General features: G+C 38.3%; 1 protein-coding gene across 3 annotated transcripts in view; it reads left to right on the top strand.

Moving 5' to 3' along the window:
• mRpS18A (mitochondrial ribosomal protein S18A) overlaps window positions 1–21424 on the top strand; it is a 113091-nt gene extending 91667 nt beyond the window's left edge. Inside the window, exon 5 of one of the 3 annotated variants that reach the window (XR_010859085.2) lies at window positions 21271–21403. Coding sequence is in view for 2 of the 3 variants with exons in the window: in XM_067139143.2 (XP_066995244.1) it covers window positions 21271–21380 (110 nt within the window). In the remaining variant the exon portion in view is untranslated. Of the gene's footprint in view, window positions 1–21019; window positions 21193–21270 lie in introns of those variants that run through there. The other 2 variants (XM_067139143.2, XM_067139144.2) reach the window with 2 other exon arrangements.
• The last annotated feature ends 285 nt before the right edge of the window (window positions 21425–21709 follow it).

Raw genomic sequence — 21709 nt, 5'->3', positions numbered from 1 at the left:
TATTAAAATAATTTATAGCCTAGATTGTAGCGGTTCATCACCCGACTTTACATTCCGATTTTCATTAAATTCTCTTCAACCGTTTTCTCGTGATGCGTGTACATACATACAGACAGACAGACAGAAATTACGGAAATGTAAAAAATGCATTTTCTTGTTATTGTGAACATGACCGATACAAAAATAGCATTCTTTTCAAATTCTGAGCAATGTACAGACAAAACTCTTATTTTATATATATAGATGTGCCAGTTCACTTTACGACGTGCCCCATTTGGATGTGACCTAAAGTTTATTATCATATGGCATTCCTTTGACAATACTATCTTAATCATAGCTTCATCACATAGATATGTATGCATGGTTCAGCTGAGGATGACCTTATGTAAAGGGTCGAAACCAGTCCTGTAGCATAATAAGTGCAATAAACAAGTATTGATAGGTGGAAATCCTTTCCTATTTCTAAACTATTTTCTTTTGGGAATTTTCATACTTCAGGAACAAAGTTATTAAAATAAAACATTCTTAAACAAAAAACTGTCTATCCATGTACTCTTTGTGGTCAATAAGCCACTGGCATTGAATTGTGGTTCACATATTTTAGCGCTCAGGGATTCTTGGATTTTCTTACAATGCCCTTAAAACATCATGCCTTATCGAACTTTCCTATGACGAGGGAAGAAAGTCTCTCACTTCCGTCTGCATTACAACACAGTACAGTGACTTATCCTTGTACGATTTCCTGCCATGGCACTTCTCGTAATTCAGAAATGCCAATCCTTGCCGTGTCACAAAGTATTGTAGGACCCATTAATGCATGCAATCACCTTAATTCACAGTTTAAACCTTTCAAATGCCACGGAAAACAACTATTTCCGAAATGTATCCAACAAGTGCATTTACATTATAAAAATAATGTACTTGGATAAATCACTGGCAAACATAACCTCATGCAACAAAAGAAAAAGCACACGATGCAAAGACGAGGATAAATTATGCTGGCTCCCCTGTGTAAATGTTTTATTTTTGGATTACTGTACTGTCTGCATTGTTCAGATGCCTTGTACTTGCATGGAAAGTGCCTGACGTCCTTGAAAACATCGTGACTTATCTAACTTTCCTATAATGTGGGGAGGAATTCTCTTGCTTCAGTGTGCATTGCAACACAGTACAATGACCCCCACCCTTGTACGATTTCCCAGCTGGCACTACTCTCCTTTAAAACCATTAAGTACGTTTGGGCTTGGCATTTTTAAAAATGCAGTTTCATTGGCATTGACAATATTGTTCAGTGCGTACGAATTGATCATATGAGCCACGTATTTTTGCCACCTGTCGGCATCGCCATTGTTCACGGATTCTGCTTCTCCACATGCTACCTGCTACGTGATATTGTGGCGTTCCTTAAAACGCTGAATACAAGAAAATAATGATTTTACTTGAACTTAGCAAATATGAAGCACACTGTAGACACACCAAAGTGAGTGAAAGTATGGAAAGCTACCCCAGCACATTCCGGAAGATGCATTCTATCGTGATGCGGATAAATTTTGAATTTAAATTACTCTCTAAAGTACTACTTTTAATAATAATACTAATAATATTGTGTGGCTATTTCTAGTCGGGTACAGCCCTTGTAAGGCAGACCCTCCGATGAGGGTGGGTGGCATGTGCCATGTGTAGGTAACTGCGTGTTATTGTGGTGGAGGATAGTGTTATGTGTGGTGTGTGAGTTGCAGCGATGTTGGGGACAGCACAAACACCCGGTCCCCGAGCCAAGGGAATTAACCATTTAAGGTTAAAATCTCCATTCTGGCCGGGAATCGAACCTGTGGCCAAAGGCCAGCGCGCTAACATTTTAGCCATGGAGCTGGACTTTTTTTTTTTTTTTTTTTTTAAATGTAAAGGCAGTTTTGATTAAAAGTCTGAATTTCGGTAATGGGACCGGCGTTGTTCTTCGAATTATGAATTATCCGTATAGGTGAGCAATAAAACTTTGATTTCCACCTATTCTATACATTATAAGCAGTTATAAATCTAGGATCTCATCCTTATTTTATTGCTTAATTGTTAAAACATAGGACATGTTTCGTTCATATTTTAAACATCTTCAGCTATAAATATTCCTACAAGGTTAAACCGGTAACATTATTCTAGAACTTACACTTATGGTTTGCCGTTAACGAACTTATCCATAATAAACTTTAAAAATCTCTTAAATATAAAGCATTTATATATTACGTCATCTTATTAAAAACAATATGACTATTTGCTGAGTTTGAAGCTTTAAAACCTTATTCTAATATTTAAAATACAATGCCATTAGTTAGTCTCTGTATAAATACATTTACAATCTGTTAAAATTGCTGAATGTCTTAAAATTATTTGTTGAAATACACATTAAAACATTTTGTTACAATTGGCATGAGCTTTTCCACACGTTGTACCATATGGAAATGAAATTTTAATACACTCTCAAAACAGCTGAGTTTAGGCGTGAATATTATTAATTTTGTCCATAAAATGACAAAACTGATGCACACTCTTGATTATAGGTTATGAATTTTGTCGTACTTTAAATATTTCATAAAATAAACTTCATTATAAAGCCCGTATTGTCGTGAGTATACGTTGAAGGTTAGGTCAAATGTTCCACCTTTACAATACTAAGATTCTTTATTAACTAAATATTTACATGATTTTTAATTATATCGGGACATGTTTCGTCTACCTTGTAGACATCATCAGCCATAAAAACTTTTGAGAAAAAGCTACAAGGACAAGGACAAAGTAACACATTAAAATAATTCGGATAACCGAATATGTCATTTAAAATGGTGAAGAATTCAGAACTGTTTTGAGCACAGCACTTAAGAATACCGTTGACATTAAAATTAAAATTGTCCACATGGGATGATTCAGTAAAAACTTTGCGTTAAAATTCTTCCTTTTTGTGTGATATGTTAATATATAATATTCTGTTATGTCGTGAAGGCTTGATAATGAATTGCACAATGTTCATTCTAATAGGATAATAACGATGTATAAGAAATCCAGCGAGCATATGTTAAAGCCGTCTTATTGGTGTAGTGTTGGCATTTCCTGTTGAAAAGTTAGGTGGAAAATTTGAACGTGATGACGTAATGTGGAATGTGCAATAGAGGGCCCTAGAATAAGAAAATAGCTGTTGTTAGTGTTAAAATAGGCAAGTTTTTGTGTCTTGAGATGTAAAGTAATGAAAAAATGAAAAATGAGAAGTGCGGCACATCTGATTACTTACGTTCTCGCCTGTCTGACAGCGACTAGTTCAGTGTGGAAGCCTGTGGTTGACTGAGAGCGAACTATGGAGGTCGTGTGTGAAGGGAGCCGCCATGAGGGGAAATTAGGGGAAGGTTAGGATCAGTAGGTGGGAAGCCGTCACATGGAAGCTTGTTAGTGGGTTTGTCAAAGTAAGAACTATTGAGCAATGCCTCAAAAATTACGTTCGCAGTTTCGGAAATTTCATTCAAATTGTGAAAGGGATTGCATTTATGATCTATATTAATATAGATGTTTTCTAAAACATTGAGTAAAGTGCTTTTATTATGAAAATAAAGAATTTTTAAGTCCTGTTCTATGGAAGTGAAGGAATGATTGGATTCTGTCATGTGAGTACTCCCCTAATTTCCCCTCATGGCGGCTCCCTTCACACACGACCTCCATAGTTCGCTCTCAGTCAACCACAGGCTTCCACACTGAACTAGTCGCTGTCAGACAGGCGAGAACGTAAGTAATCAGATGTGCCGCACTTCTCATTTTTCATTTTTTCATTACTTTACATCTCAAGACACAAAAACTTGCCTATTTTAACACTAACAACAGCTATTTTCTTATTCTAGGGCCCTCTATTGCACATTCCACATTACGTCATCACGTTCAAATTTTCCACCTAACTTTTCAACAGGAAATGCCAACACTACACCAATAAGACGGCTTTAACATATGCTCGCTGGATTTCTTATACATCGTTATTATCCTATTAGAATGAACATTGTGCAATTCATTATCAAGCCTTCACGACATAACAGAATATTATATATTAACATATCACACAAAAAGGAAGAATTTTAACGCAAAGTTTTTACTGAATCATCCCATGTGGACAATTTTAATTTTAATGTCAACGGTATTCTTAAGTGCTGTGCTCAAAACAGTTCTGAATTCTTCACCATTTTAAATGACATATTCGGTTATCCGAATTATTTTAATGTGTTACTTTGTCCTTGTCCTTGTAGCTTTTTCTCAAAAGTTTTTATGGCTGATGATGTCTACAAGGTAGACGAAACATGTCCCGATATAATTAAAAATCATGTAAATATTTAGTTAATAAAGAATCTTAGTATTGTAAAGGTGGAACATTTGACCTAACCTTCAACTTTAAATATTTAACGTCAATTTTTCAAATTCACAAATCGTCTCTTGCATAACAAGAGCTTCTTCGAATTAGGCGGGATTTTGAATTATCGAGGTTCTGCTATATATGTATCGGTCCAAACTTGCAGCCTTCGTCATGTAAGGTACATAGTAATAAACAAAAACAAAATTGTAGTGATGTTAGACATATTGGAATATTACTAGTGAATGAAGGGTATGATATGGTAATGTGTAAATGTGGGAAAGATATTGTTATGAATAAAACACTGCCTGTTTCAATGTAATTTAATTCAGGATGACCCAATTAGTACACACACAATTAAATTTAATCATGAATAATGACTACACTACACTAATTGCTGTCTGTTTATAAATCTCTCACATGAGGACTCTAGCTGGGCAGTCGTTATCTGGTACAGGCTATAATCCTTATCGAGAGGCTCACCTTTCACTTTTGCTCAGTGCACTCAGTCCCTTCTACAGCAGGTGTATGCAGACAGGTTTGAACACAGTGCTGCTGATCACCCCACACAGTGAACTACACTACACTTGACAACTAACCAGTGGTCACACAAAAGTAACAACTCTTTAGTGCTAACCAGCAGTACGATACCACTCACAAAATGTAAGTGAACCAGTCTACTCACACCAACTCTTCCACACACAGAATCAATGTTGGGCTAGAGTCCACAGTAGTACACAAACAGAACTCCGCTCAGCACTGCAAGGCAGTCCACACCGTACTTCGCTTAGTACACACAATATTATGACTCAGGTGGAAGCCTGACAACAGCCAGCACTACTGCCGTCCCAGTCATACTATTGACTGACTGTTCATGGCTAGCCTCCCCTTCCCAGTGTGTACTTGCGGTCGACATCTTACCGTGGTACACGTCCTTGTGGATTGCACGGATCTCGCCAATTTGCACCATAGTCTCAAACTTCCGAGTACAATTTCCCTCATTCTATATGACAAACAGCCGGTTTGAGGAATAGTGGCCTGTTTTATCATGTTTAAAACTCTTATATTTTTATTTCATATTTTACTGTTAACCACTTTTTATTCAATATAGTCTTTGTATTTATGATGTATTTTTTCAACTTTTAATTGAAACAAAAAATATGATTTTATTTTGTTTCATTTCATACAATAGGGGCTGATGATCTAGATGTTAGGCTGCTTTATAAAACCACCACCATCATGTGCCTTCCTTGTTGATCAGTTGTTTCATCATTTTACATACATTTTACTCTATTTAAAAATCATTTTATAAGAAAATACGGCATTGCAATGAATTTTGCTTTACGTCGCACTGACACAGGTAGGTCTTACAGCGACGATGGGATAGGAAAGGCCTAGGAGTGGGAAGGAAGCAGCCATGGCCTTAATTAAGGTACAGCCCCAGCATTTGCCTTGTGTGAAAATGGGAAACCATGAAAAACCATCTTCAGGGCTGCCAACAGTGGGGTTCAAACCCACTATCTCCCAGGTGCAAGCTCACAGCTGCGCACCGCTTACCGCACAGCCAACTCGCCTGGTAAGGCATTACAAATTAGATTCACTTATTATTTAAAATTTATGTTCATTTCCTTCATGATCATCTTTCATTTATTTATTTATTTATTTATTTATTTATTTATTTATTTATTTATTTATTTATTTATTTATTTATTTATTTATTTATTTATTTTATGCCTTTGTATGTGGCGAAGTTAGGGCTTAGAGCCCTCTGTTACGCTTAACCATAACATACAGTACATTGCTAAATAATTTATAAGGTAATAAGACTGTATAGAGTATCTGGAAACTACCTAAATTAATGGAATAAAATAGTATTATAAGTATTACAATAGTTATTTTGTTAACGTATATTATCTATATATTACCTAATAATAGCTCTAAATTATACTTCCGTCATTCACTCTAACATTCGTACATGCTGTTTACGTATTTAAGAGGAAATCTCGACGAGACCATTTAAATGAGACTGTTACTGACAGGGAGAGTGTTCCATAGCCTTGCTCCAGACACCTGGAGGGAGCAGCTGTATACAGATGCGTGATCAAAGGGTATAATAAGGGTAGAAGCCGATCTGGTACAGTATTATGTCCATGGATAGAAGAGAGGAAGTTAAAATTTGAAGACAGGTAATCAGGTGTAGATACGTTCAGAATTTGAAATATTAATGTAGCAGTATGTAGGTTTCTTAGTTGATCGATTTTCAGCCAAGATAGCTTCTCATTATAAGGGAGAGTTATGTATTTTAAAGTTCAAAGAAAATATAAATGTAACGCGAGAGTTCATAATGTCATTCCATGCCATCTCTCCACTGACAGCTCCGAACATACCACTTATTACAAGTCATACATCTCATCTTTTAGAAAGACATACCACTTAGTCGAGCAGCTCGTCTCCTTTCTCCCAAGTCTTCCCAGCCCAAACTTGCAACATTTTTGTAACGCTACTCTTTTGTCAGTAATCACCCTGAACAAATCGAGCTGCTTTTCTTTAGATTTTTTTCCAGTTCTTCAATCAAGTAATCCTGGTGAGGGTCCCATACACCAGAACCATACCCTAGTTGGGGTCTTACCAGACTTATATGCCCTCTCCTGAATGCCTCAGGGCGGCGTGTGCATGTTCATGTTTATATGTGAGCACGGGAAACACTCTTCACAATATTGTAACCAACAGCCACATGAACAGAGTTTTGTATTTATAAAAATATAGGAGACTTTTTTTTTCTTTTTTTTGGAGGTGGGGGGATTACCCTCGTATAGCCACCCATTCAGTCACTCTTTTGTCTAGTCCAATAGCCCTCATTTTTGCCAGTAGTCTCCCATTTGACATCCTACAAGTTGAGCTTCAATGGAATAACCTTTTCAAAACCCGAACTGCCTTCCATCGAACCAGTTATTAATTTTGCAATCATGCCTAATATAATCAGAAAGAATGCTTTCCTGAAGTTTACATGCAATGCATGTCAAACCTACTGGCCTGTAATCTTCAGCTTTATGTGTATCACCTTTTCCTTTATACACAGGGGCTACTATAACAACTCTCCCACCGGGCGGATTTGCCGTGCAGTTAAGGGCGTGCAGCTGTGGGCTTACATCCAGGAGATAGTGGCTGCGAGCCCAACTATCGGCAGCCCTGAAGATGGTTTTCCGTGGTTTCCCATTTTCACACCAAGCAAATGCTGGGGGCTGTACCTTAAGGCCACGGCCGATTCCTTCCCACTCCTAGGCCTTTCCTATCCCATCTGTGTTGGTGCAACGTAAAGCAAGTTGTAAAAAAAAAAAAAAAAAAAAAAAAAAACTCTCCATTCAGTTGGTATAGCTTCTTCATACAAACAATAATCAGATAAGTACTTCATATATGGTACTATATCCCAACCCATTGTCTTTAGTATATCCCCCGGAACCTTATCAATTCCAGCTGTTTTTCTAGTTTTCAACTTGTGAATCTTATTGTAAATGTCGTTATCATAGGTAAATTTTAATACTTCTTTAGTATTAGTCATCTCTGTAACCAACAATCTTAACATACTGCGGACTGAATACTTCTGCCTTTTGATGATCCTCGCATACACACTTCCCTTGTTTATTAATGATTCCTGGAATGTCCTTCTTGGAACCTGTTTCTGCCTTCAAGTACCTATACATACCTTTCCATTTTTCACTAAAATTTTTAAGACTGCCAGTTATGTTTGCCATCATGTTATCCTTAGCTGACTTCTTTGCTGGATTCAGTTTCCTAGTAAGTTCCATCAATTTCTTCTTACTTCCACAGCATTTCTAACTGTTTCTTCCAACCTGGACCTCCTTGTTAGTCTCTTTATTTCTCTGCTATAATATAGTAGGTCTTTACCATTCATTACCACCTTTAAATGTACAAACCTGTCTTCACATTCCTCAGCAATTGCTTTAAACCCATCCCAGAGTCTGTTTACATTTTTATTTACCATTTTCCAGAGATCATAGTTACTTCTTAAAGACTCCCTCATGCCTGTTTTATCAGCCATACCGTACTGCCTAATAGTCGTACTTTTAAGACGTTCCTTTCTATCACATTTACTTTTAACTACAACAAAAACACCTTCATGATCACTAATACCATCTGTTACTTCGGTTTCTCTATAGAGCTCATCTGGTTTTACCAGCACCACGTCCAGAGTATTCTTCCCTCTAGTTGGTTCCACCCCTTTCTGAATCAGCTGTCCTTCGCATATTACATTTTTTGCCATTTGTTGTCATGCTTCCTGTTGTTCGTATTACCTTCCCAATTGACATTTGGTAAATTGAGATCACCCGCTACAATCACGTTCCTTTCCATATTGTTTCCCACATAGCTGATTATCTTATCAAATAATTCTGAATCAGCATCAGCGTTACCGTTTCTCGGTCTGCACACTCCAAAGACATCAAGTTGCCTATTATCTTTCGAGATGAGCGTTACGCCTAGAATTTCATTTTTGTCATTTTTATCTTTTTCATAGCTCACAAATTCTTCTTTCACCAGAATAAATACTCCCCATCCTACCATTCCTATCCTGTCTCTATGATACCCACTCCAGTTCCGTGAAAAAATTTCTGCATACATTATGTAATTTCTCAGCCATGATTTAACTCTTATAAAAGATCATCTACCCTAAATAAGATGTGTATAGTAATTAAGGGACATTGGTGTTACTCTTCAAAATGTTTTATCAATGACATCAAAGAATCGTGAACTTTTAAAGTGTCTTGTTTCGTTACATATTGTAAATGTATTGTGTTTTTCAGTGTTTTTTAAAAAATTTGCAATTTTGGTAGTATGTAATGGCTGAGGATGACCTAGAACTATCATCATCATTATCATCATTGTAAAATTTGTTGGTTTTTTAATCTGTTGTAGAAATTTAGTTTAATAATAATAATGTTATTTGCTTTACGTCCCACTAACTACTTTTTTAAGGTCTTCGGAGCCGCCGAGGTGCCGGAATTTAGTCCCGCAGGAGTTCTTTTACGTGCCAGTAAATCTACCGACACGGGGCTGTCGTATTTGAGCACCTTCAAATACCACCGGACTGAGCCAGGATCGAACCTGCCAAGTTGGGGTTAGAAGGCCAGCGCCTTAACCGTCTGAGCCACTCAGCCCGGCAGAAAGAAATTTAGTTTTGTTTGGTCCATATATGTGGTGTTTCAGTTTGTTGCTTGATATTTGACTTCATTGAAATTACGCTACCATTTTCATTATTTTATTATTATCGTAATTTAAATATTGTTTTTAAAAACTGTTTAGGGGTTGTCAGATGAGCTTTGAATGGGGTGGCTATTTTTTCTGTTATACCATTTTCATTTAAGTGAATGCCATTCAAAGAATTATTTTCGTAGTTTTATTATTACCATAAATTTTATTATCGTTGTTGCTGTGTGTTTGGGATTAAATTTGTGTTAATAATTTCATGGTTCATGGTGTGAGTTACTGTACCTACGTACTTACTCCTTGGCGCTACAGCCCCTGTAGGGCCTTGGCCTCCTCGACAAACCCCACCCACTCTTCTCTGTTGACTGCTCTGGTTCTCCATCTTCTAACTCCCATCCTTCTCAAATCCTCCTCCATACTGTCCAACCATCTGATCCTCAGTCTTCCCGTCATACAATGTCCTTCTGGTTTCCTATCAAAGACTTTCTTTACTGTCCTGTTCTCTGTCATTCTTTCTACATGTCCCAACCATTGCAGACTACTGCTCTTTATTTCTGCATCTATATCTGGTTTATTATACAACTCTCTGATTTCCTTATTATTTCTGATTCACCAGAGTCCACCATCCTTCATTGGTCCATCGACTTTCTTAAGTATCTTCCCTTCCCATCTCCATAGCAACTCCTCATCACCTTGTGTCATAGTCCAAGTCTCCACACCATACATCATCACAGGTCTCACTACCGTGCGATAAACTGTCAGCTTCAGAATCCTACTATGACTCCTTGCTTTAAATACTTTGCCTAAGGCAAAGTAACTCCTATTACCAGCTGCTATTCTAGCATGTATTTCTTCCTTCATATCATTGTCTTCAGCTACCATTCACCCTAGATATTTAAAGTTTTTGCAGCATTCATATTCTTTCCCATTCAAATTCACATATTTTTCTCCTTCATTATACTTTTCCTAGACTTTAACATGTACTTAGTTTTTGACTGATTAATCGTTGGTCCCATCTCAGCCCCATATTTTTCTAGTTTTCCAAACTTCTCTTCCAGATCCAGTTTCCTCCCAGATAGCAAATCAATTCTGTCTGCGTATGCAAGGTCTTGTGTAACTTGATTAAACAATGTTCCACCTGGGTTGCTCCTTTGTATTATTTGCATTACCCTCTCCAAAGCAATGTTAAACAGAAGGTTGGAGAGTACATCATCCTGTCGTAATCCTTGGTTAACTTCAAAAGCTTTAGATGAAGTACCCTCAACCTTTACTTTACATACTGTTGTTGCTAGAGTCATTCGGACCAATCTTGTCAGTTTGTTAGGTATTCCTGCCTCTTCATTGCCTTCTATAACTGATCCCTTCTGATACTATCATACACTTGTTTAAAATCAATAAACAGCTGGTGAACATCAATGTTATACTCGCAACATTTTTCAAGGATTTGTCTGATAGTAAAAACCTGGTCCGTAGTAGATCTGTTAATTCTGAAACCGCACTAGTAATCTAGATATTCTTCAACAAGTGGTCTTGGCCTTCCAGCTATGTTTTTTACTAAGATATTATAAGCAATACATGGCAGTGCTATTCCTCTACAATTCCCACAATTTCCTTTGTTATGTTTCTTATGTATAGGGCAGAGTATTGCTATATTCCATTGTTCTGGCATTTTCTCCTTTTGCCATGCAACCACCTTGTTAGTTTCTCACCTCCATATTTTATCATTTCTGCAGTAATGTTGTCTTCTCCTGGTGCCTTATTGCTTTTAAGAGCATTGATTCAATCTTTAACTTCTTGCAATGTAGGTTCTTTCATTGATTCCAGGTCCACCTCTTCTCTACTTTGTTCCTGCGCACTCTCTTCTGTCTGCACATCTTCGACCTCACCTTCAAATCCTGATTCCTTATTCAGCAGTTCACTAAAATATTCCACCCATCTGTCTAACATTTGATCTTTACCTGCAATCAGATTTCCCTCCTTATCTTTCACAGAAAACTGTTTTGGGTTGAAATCCTTTCTTATATCTTTTACCCTTATATAAAACTGTCTAGTTTCCTGAGCAGTCTTTCTCTCTTCTAATTCTTCAATCCACTTTTTGTCAAAACCATTGCATATTGCTGTGCTATATTTTCATCCTTTCTTAACCCGTATGCACCCGTACGCGGACTGGTACGTGCTCGAGCAGCTGGGCCAGGACTCCACAAGCGGACTGGTACGCCGGGATGCAAGGTCGCATATTGGAGACATTTGTGATATCTGTTGGCTTTTTCGGAAACATTTCTAATTGAAATCTGTTCTTGGTGTCTCAAAGTGTCACCAGAATGCTCTGGTATTCTTCTTTGGCAAAGAGAATTGATTAAAATATCGATCGAGAAATCTGTATTCTGTTGTTGACAAAATGGCTGAGAAGGAAGTTGCTTGCTCGTGCGAAATGTTGAGTAATAGCGAAATTCAAAGCATATTTGATGTTTTAGGCTCTGATTTCAACAGTGTTAGTGAGGAAGAAGTTATTAGTGATCCTGTGCATGAAAGAACACGAAATATATCACCAGAGATCTTTCGCGTAGTAATATCGTACGACATGGAATATCGAATGAACTTTCTCCCGCTTCTCAAGATCGGATTGCGACTGCCGGATTTGAACCTACGATCTTGGTACCTGGATGTGAACACTTTACCACTGATCCTCACACTGAATCTTAATAATAATAATAATAATAATAATAATAATAATATTAATAATACACCGAGTGAGCCATACAGCTGTAAGTTCGTATTTGGGATATAGGTTTGAATCTCATCATTCGCTTACTCGTGATTTGTTTCCCATTCGTTCCTTATTTCCAAATCAGGCAAATGTTAGGCTCATGTCATATTGGTTTCCTATTATTTCCTTATTTCAAAATCAGGCAAATGTCAGGCTCATACCGTATAATTAAGGCCATAACACACACTAAAGAACTTCCGAGGTGAGATGAGTTAATGAAAAATTTAAGATTTCAAAGGGAGTTTTTTAATGTGTTATATTTCTGTATTCTGTTTTTTGTGTCATGAGCAATAGTGTGGAATTTCTCAATAATATAAAACAGGTTCCGTGATAATACGCGCAGTCGATCACCCACTATACTATTTTAACCGAAAGCTTGCAACACCCAGGTTGCATACTAAAAAAGTTGGCCGATTCCTAGCATTGTCAGAGCAAAGGGCGGGTGGGTGCATATAGGTTAACTTAGCATCATCAAACCTGGTTATAACAGCATTCTTAATCTCTCGGTAGTTGGGTATCCTTTGTCTGTATTTGACTCTTACCAGATAATGATCACTATTTCCATCTGCGCCTCGACAGCTATCCACTTCCAGGATATCTGAAGCATGCTGTCTGTCTATAAGCACATGATCAATTTGGTTGCTTGTGATCCCATCAGGGGAGCACCATGTTACTTTCCTTATATTCTTCCTTTGCATCCACGTTCTTTTAATAAGTGCGTGTTATTACCCGTAGCAAAATCAATCAACCTTATACCATTATCATTCGAAACCTCATGAAAACTCTCCTTACCAGCTGTTTTCCTGTAAGCATTTTCTCTTCCCACTTGGGCGTTAAAGTCCCCCATAACCACTTTAACATCATATGTTGTCACTAGTGCTCATTCTTGTTCCAGTTCATAAAAGATATCGTTCTCTGCTGACTCTGCATCTTCTGTTGGTGCATATATACATATGAAAGATATACTGTATTGAAGAAGCGGGCTTTTACTCACAAATTCTGTCATTAACAAGCTTAAAGTTAAATATTACATTCTAACATGCATTATCAACAAGGAACCCTGTACCTCCGTATTCTCTGTTACAACATCTATAGCACAAGATGTGTGTCCCAGTTGCAAGTACTCCACTTCCATTCCATTTTATTTCTTGTACTACTATCACCATCACTTTATATTTCTTCATTTCTTTCTTCAGATTCAATAATCCTCCAAGTTTATACAGCGTTCTTACATTCCATGTCGTAATATCAATTCATGTGCCGTTTACTTTGTCCTTTGGTTCTGTAACAAGAGGTTTTTGGGGGGGGCAGGGTTGTTGACCCCATGCCCAGCCCCCAACCTGGAGGACCAGGGTACTGCTGTTAGTGTGGCTCATCGCCTGAAACCTGTCGAGCTTGGGTGGCTCTACCAGGAGACGTAGCTTCCGTTGACGTAACTCTAAGGGTCATTTGAGCATGCAAGCCTCCAGAAACACCCGGCAATGTCACATTGCCTTCATCAAGGTGGCAGTACCTGCGGGAGGTGTGGGTTACTCTTGTTACGTCCTAGTTCGTGAACCATGGGCAACAGCTGAGTGGCCTAGTAAGTGGTCCTGAGAGTAGGGATACCGGTTGCTACGGAGTGGGAGTGGGGATCTCGGACATATTCTGAGTCATCTCCTTGTGCTGAGGCAGCTAGGGCAATACAATCAACCAGTGGTCCCTAAACCGTTAGAGGAGAGATCCTCACTTGGACTATGTGTAAGTATGGTAGCATCCTGCTTCTTGCAGCCCTGAAAATGGTTTTCTGTGGTTTCCTATTTTCACACCAGGCAAATGCTGGGGCTGTACCTTAATTAAGGCCACGGCCGCTTCCTTCCCACTCCTAGCCCTTTCCTGTCCCATCGTCGCCATAAGACCTATCTGTGTCGGTGCGACGTAAAACAACTAGCCAAAAAAAAAAAAAAGCATCCTGCTTCATGAATTTTCTCAGCTCAGAACATTTTAAGCAAGCCTCAGGCCTATGGGAGTAACGGAGTCGTACTCCCATTTGACAGGTGAGGGATTCCTTGGAAGCAACTTGGCAAACGAAATGGAATTCGGTGGGGAGCTATCAATATTAATGGGGCTTATGGAAGAAAGAAAGTAGAACTGGCTGAGTCAGCAAACAGGATCGTCTGGATGTTCAAGAAAGGAGAGATCAGGAGGAAGAGATAGGAGATTATAAAGTGTACTTGACGGGTGATAAAAAGGGAAGGGCAGAGCCTGGGGTAGGGCTGTTCATCAGGAATACTATTGCACACAGTATATAGGCACGTAAACGAGCGAATGATGTGGGTAGATTTGGCAGTTGGAGGAATTAGGATGAGAATTGTCTCAGATTATTCACCATGTGAGGGTGCAGATGAGGATGAAATTGACAAGTTTTATGAAGTATTGAGTGACATCATAGTCAGGGTCAACAGCAAGGCTAAGATATGCTAATGGGCAATTTCAATGCGAAATAGAACTGAAGGATACGAAAGGGTGATTGGTAAATGTGGGGAAGATATGGAAGCTAATAGAAATGGGGAGTGTTTGCTACTTCTATGCTAGTATGGGTGTAGCAGCTATGAATACATTCTTCAAGCATAAGGCTATTCACCGCTACATGTGGGAGGGTAGGGGTACCAGATCCATAATAGACTATATCTTAACCGACATGGAATTCAGGAAATCTGTTAGGAAAGTTTTTTTTTTTTTTTTTTTTTTTTTTTTTTTTTTAGGATTTTTCGATGAAACAGACCACTATCTGATCTGTAGTGAACTAAGTTTGTCTAGGCCTAGGATAGAGAAAGTGAAACCTGTCTGCAAACGAATATGGGTAGAAAATCTCCAGGATGAGGAAGTTAGACAGAAGTACACGGATATGATTAGTGAGAACTTCCGAACAGTGGACAGTAAGCAGGTTCAGGATATAGAAAGGGAATGGGTAGCATACAGGGATGATGTAGTAGAAACAGCAAGGGAATGCCTAGGAACAACTGTGTGTAAAGATGGGAAAAAGTGAACATCTTGGTGGAGTGATGAAGCGAGAGCAGCTTGTAAATTGTACGTAGATGAAAGAAACAGAGCAAAACAAATAGTTGTTGAATCCATAAAGAAGTTGTGGGAAGATTTTGGTAATAACCTGGAAAGGCTAGGTCAAGCAGCACGGAAACCTTTCTGGACAGTAATAAAGAATCTTAGGAAGGGAGGGAAAAAGGAAATTGAACAGTGTTTTGAGTAATTCACATGAACTAATAATAGATCGCAGGGAATCACTGGACAGGTGGAGGGAATATTTTGAAAATCTTCTCAACGTAAAAGGAAATCTCCATGGTGGTCTTGCAAACAACCGAGCTCATGGAGAGGAGGAAAATGATGTTGATGAAATTACACTTGAGGAAGTGGAAAGTATGGTAAATAAACTCCATTTTCATAAAGCAGCAGGGATAGATGAAATTAGACCTGAATTGGTGAAGTATAGTGGGAAGGTAGGGATGAAATGGCTTCATGTAGTAATAGGATTAGCATGGAGTGTTGGTAAGGTACATTCAGATTGGACAAAAGCAGTAATTGCGTCTATCTATAAGCAAGGGAACACGAAGGATTGCAACAACTATCAAGGTATCTCATTGCTTAGTATACTAGGCAAATTATTCACTGGTATCTTGGAAGGGAGGGTGCGATCATTGGTTGAGAGGAAGTTGGATGAAAACCGGTGTGGTTTCAGACCTTAGAAGGGCTGTCAGGATCAGATTTTCAGTATGCGCGAGGTAATTGAAAAATGCTACGAGAGGAATAGACAGTTGTGTTTATGTTTCATAGATCTAGAGAAAGCATATGACAGGGTACCGAGGGACAAGATTTTCACCATACTGGAGGACTATGGGATCAAGGGTAAATTATTAAAATCAATCAAAGGCATTTATGTTCACAATTGGGCTGCAGTGAGAGTTGATGGTAGAATGAGTTCTTGGTTCAGGGTACTTACAGAGCTTAGATAAGGCTGTAATCTTTCACCTTTGTTGTTCGCAGTTTACATGGATCATCTGCTGAAAGGTATAAAGTGGCAGTGAGGGATTCAGTTGGGTGGAAATGTAGTAAGCAGTCTGGCCTATGCTGACGACTTGGTCTTAATGCCAGATTTTGCCAAAAGCCTGCAGTCTGATTTCTTGGAACTTGAAAGTAGGTAGAATGAGTATGGTATGAAAATTAGCCTTTTGAAGACTAAATTGATGTCAGTAGGTAAGAAATTCAACAGAATTGAATATCAGATTGGTGACACAAAGCAGAAATAGTTAGATAATTTCAAGTATTTAATATGTATGTTCTCTCAACATGGCAATATAGTAAGTGAGATTGAATCGCAGTGAAGTTAATGCAGTGAGCGTGCAGTTGCAATCAACAGTATTCTGTAAGAAGGATGTCAGCTCCTGGTCAAAACTATCTTTACATAGGTCTGTTTTCAGACCAACTTTGCTTTATGGCAGCAAAAACTAGGTGGAGTCAGGATCTTATTCATAAGTTAGAAGTAGCGAGAATGATTGCTGGTACAAACATATGGGAACAATGGCAGGAGGGTACTCAGAATGAGGAGATAAAGGCTAAGTTAGGAATGAACTTGATGGATGAAGTTGTATGCATAAACCGGCTTCGGTGGTGGGGCATGTAATGCGAATGGAGGAGGATAGGTTACCTAGGATAATGATGGGCTGTATTATGGAGGGTTAGAGAAGTAGAGGGAGACCAAGACGACGATGGTTAGACTTAGTTTCTAGAGGTATAGAACTAAATGAGGCCACAGCACTAGTTGCAAATAGAGGACTGTGGCGACATTTAGTATATTCACAGAGGCTTGCGGACTGAATGCTGAAAGGCATAATGGTCTATAATGATGTATGTATGTTTCATAGAGCAAAATATGAATTGAATTATAGTGTATCTTGTAAAACATTATTTTATTGATAATTGATAACTAGGGCTCGGAAGTTGAAGACCTATAAATTGCCTATAAAAGACCTAATACTGGCAAAAATGGTGTAAAAGAATGTGTTCCAAATTCATTCATAATTTTAGTTTTAATTACATATTTATATATTTGCAGTATATCACAATAGTTATATCCAGGCTCTTAGGTGTAAAAGAATGGTTTTCCATGGTTTCCCATTTTCACACCAGGCAAATGCTGGGGCTGTACCTTAATTAAGGCCACGGCCGCTTCCTTCCAACTCCTAGGCCTTTCCTATCCCATCGTCGCCATAAGACCTATCTGTGTCGGCGCGACGTAAAGCCCCTAGCAAAAAAAAAAAAAAAAGGTGTAAAAGATCATCGGTTTTTAAACAGCATGTTTTTTTTTTTTTTTGCTAGGGGCTTCACGTCGCACTGACACAGATAGGTCTTATGGCGACGATGGGATAGGAGAGACCTAGGAGTTGGAAGGAAGCGGCCGTGGCCTTAATTAAAGTACAGCCCCAGCATTTGCCTGGTATGAAAATGGGAAACCACGGAAAACCATCTTCAGGGCTGCCGATAGTGGGATTCGAACCTACTATCTCCCGGATGCAAGCTCACAGCCGCGCGCCTCTACGCGCACGGCCAACTCGCCCGGTAAACAGCATGTTGCAAAACATTGAGAAACTTCTCTCTATATCAGCGGATATTAAGGGTTCGTATTTCAAGCGAGACCTTCCTCTTCAGAAACACACACCAAAATGTTCTCCTTTCAATATTACAATTATGTTGCTCATAATTTGATACCCTTGGTTTTTCAAGCATTAGTTTCATTTTAATTTCTCTCTTACTACAGAATAGATGTTTAAGTGGTGATGGATGAACTAATGATTTTTCAAACTGAGAATGGGCAGTACAAATGTATTCAAAAGAAGATGAAGATGCAATAAAAGGCATTTAAGACCTTGAAAAGGGCTAAAAAAAAAAAGTCCTATATGCCAAAAAACACCAAATAAGGAAAAAAAGACAAATAAAACCCACAATTTTTTTGGCCTACAATGACCCAGAATGAACGTATATTATGTGGGGACTCATCTTCAGACACTCGAGAAAAAGAGGATTTTTCCTCAGCTCCCGAGCCCTAGTGATAACCTACTAAACTGTATGGAGTGGCCAAGATGCTGTGTAAATTACAGATGAGATTATCCTAACCCACATTCCAACCTTTAGGTCAATCAATCATCAATGATCTGCATTTAGGGCTGTTTCCCAGTTGGCAGATTCCCTATCAATTGTTTACCTAGTAGCTCTTTTCTAAATTTTTTTTTTTTTTAAGAACTGGGAAATTTATTGAACATTTCCCTTGATAATATATTCTAATCCTCTCCCTATGAATGTGCTCCAATTTGTCCTTTTGAATTCCAACTTTGTCTTCATATTATGATCTTTCCTACTTTTAAAAGCTCCACTCAAGCTTATTCATCGTCTAATGTCATTCCACGCCATCTCTCCACCGACAACTCGAATCATACCCCATACAAGAAATGTGTTTCATTACTTACCCGTATTGTCAACCTTGCAATTATAAGAAATAAGGGAATGTCCACCTCTTCAATACAAAGTAATATTTGATGTAAGTTACATTTACATTACAGGACAGATTTTGACCTATTAAGGGTCATCCTTAGCCATTATAAATAAAATTGACAATTTATATACAGTGGTAAGAATAGAACCTGTATGCTTAAAATGAACGCTTTAAAAATTATGGACTATATTATTAATTTACAGAATAAAAATACGACTTACTCAGTCTTAACTTCTAAAATTTGTTGATTTTAAAGTCTGCTTGTTAAGTTTACATCAAGTTTGACATAACTATTTTTGCAGTAAATAAATAATCTAATATTAATCACTTCCATGTTAAAGACATTTTTAAAATTGGATCTATGACCTATTGTGTTTGCATCTGGAGACAAAATGTGATTTTGACAGACTTAGCTGATTACAGTCTACTGCAGTTAGCAACATTATTTATCTTATGAGGCTTATGTTATGTATTCCATTTTTTTTTTTTTTTTACATCGCACCGACACAGATAGGTCTTACGGTGACGATGGGACAGGAAAGGGCTAGGAGTGGGAAGGAAGCGGCCGTGGCCTTAATTAAGGTACAGCCCCATCATTTGCCTGGTGTGAAAATGGGAAACCACGGTAAACCATTTTCAGGGCTGCCGACAGTGGGATTCGAACCTACTATCTCCCGAATACTGGATACTGGCCGCACTTAAGCGACTGCAGCTATCGAGCTCGGTGTTGTGTATTCCATATAGCTTGGTTTTCAACAGATGTTCTCATAATTAATGTGCTTAAATTGGTGACAAATATGTTTGGCTGAATGAACCTTGTAGGACAGGAGATATTAGATTCAAAATATTTCAATAATGGACCAGTTATATGTCAATGTGGGGCTTATGCATGGTACATTCCTTCAAATTGTATTGCCAAAGTGTGCCTTTTTTCTTCCTGGAGTTTGTTGATTACAGAAGTACAGGAGTCATCACACTATCACCAAATATGTCAATACGCCCTTCTGGTCTGAAGCTCTCGATATGATCTGCCAATGGCAACAGACTTTGTGATGTCTGAACAAATAAAACAGGGATTGGAAACGGGAGAAGTACATAATTGATTAACTCATTCATACTTGTACGCCTGCCAGGCGCATGCAGTGAACATTTATACGGACACCTGGCAGGTGGTCTGCTGGGAGGTAAGCTTTCTGCAACTAGTTCGAGCTTTATAGATGGCATGACATGCAGTATACCATCTGAAAAGCTGAGAATCTGCTCTCTCTCTTGAAGTTGGAATGAACATCATAGATTGTGTTATGCAGCAGGCAATTGCTCTCCAGGTAGGGTGATTATCCGCTTGATAATCAGCAGAAATGGCCGACCCTAGTAAACATTGTATTACAAGGAATAAAATCGAACATATATTATGGGATAGTCAAAGTGAATTGGGCAGTGATGTAGTTTTAGAAAATTAAACAATTTATTTACTAGCAGTGAAAATTATGGCAGCATAACAAAAAATTTCACGTGACAGTGATGACGCGTTGAAAGTGATGCTGATATTGAAGCCCATGCTGCCTACAAAAAGACAAAGCAAGGTGGCTGGGAATGGAGTAAAAACAGGTGATAAACCATCCAATTATGATTTTACATGAAATGCTGGAATAAAGCCCATCATAAACTGGACCCTCCCTACAGAAAGACTTTATACGAAGATGGGTTAAAGCAGTGTGGAACTATGGAAACAGGGCACATGCATCAAGAAATTGACACAGAACGTGAATTTGAATGAAAGTTGGCAGGTTTGACCTTGGTCGGTCCAGTGGTATGTGAAGATACTCAAATACATCAGCCTTATGTCCGTAGATTTACTAGCATGTAATAGAACTCCTGCGGAACAAAATTCCTGCATCTTGGCACATCCAAAAACCATAAAAATAATTAGGACATAAAACCAACATAGTCATTATATTTCCACACAAGCACTTCAGCTCTTTATTAACACAAAAGTATGAGTTATGCTGTACTGCTGGACTTTGCTGTCTACTTCTTTTCTTATACATGTTCTAAGAGCACTATAATTTTCAAAAACACACATTCAAATTTAGTCTTTCTTGGGTCATCCTAGATTTCAGAAGAATTAGGCAGACCAAGGAGGTTGAGATTGTGTTATGTTAGAAGAAACTTGGATTGGAACACAGTTGATGAGGAACAGTGGTGATTGGGTAGAGGAAGAAGGAAATGTGCCTTAAACATCCAAACCCGCAAGAGATGGACAAGGGAAATTGGTGATGATGATAGGCATATTGTTCTTTTTATAATATTTTGTTTCTTTGTTTAGAACCATTCATAAAATATATATATGCTTTCTTGTTTTAGGTTTGATGTCTAATCTGACCCCGGCTAATTCCAAGAAAGATCCTAAGTTAAGGTATCGATGGAAAAAATGTAATTCCTACTATGATGAGTCAACTATTAAATCATGGTAATTCTCTGTAATGTAAACAAGATACTTTGTAAATAAATACTTTATCTCCAAGTTGTTTATTTCTTTTATATTGTTATGTTTTAATTGCATACATATAGATTTAGCTCAAACTGATGCACTACATATGATTAGATAACCATTAGTGGCAGACGTGTCCGACTCGTTGGCTGAATGGTCAGCGTACTGGCCTTCGGTTCAGAGGGTCCCGGGTTCGATTCCCGACCGGGTCGGGGATTTTAACCTTCATTGGTTAATTCCAATGGTCTGGGGGCTGGGTGTTTGTGCTGTCCCCAACATCCCTGCAACTCGCACACCGCACATAACACTATC

This window comes from Anabrus simplex, chromosome 2 (assembly GCF_040414725.1).
Source record: "Anabrus simplex isolate iqAnaSimp1 chromosome 2, ASM4041472v1, whole genome shotgun sequence".
In the NCBI taxonomy this organism is placed as follows: Eukaryota; Metazoa; Arthropoda; class Insecta; order Orthoptera; family Tettigoniidae; genus Anabrus; species Anabrus simplex.
The sequence above is the reverse complement of the archived record's forward strand: the minus strand, read 5'-3'. Positions and strand labels throughout refer to the sequence as shown.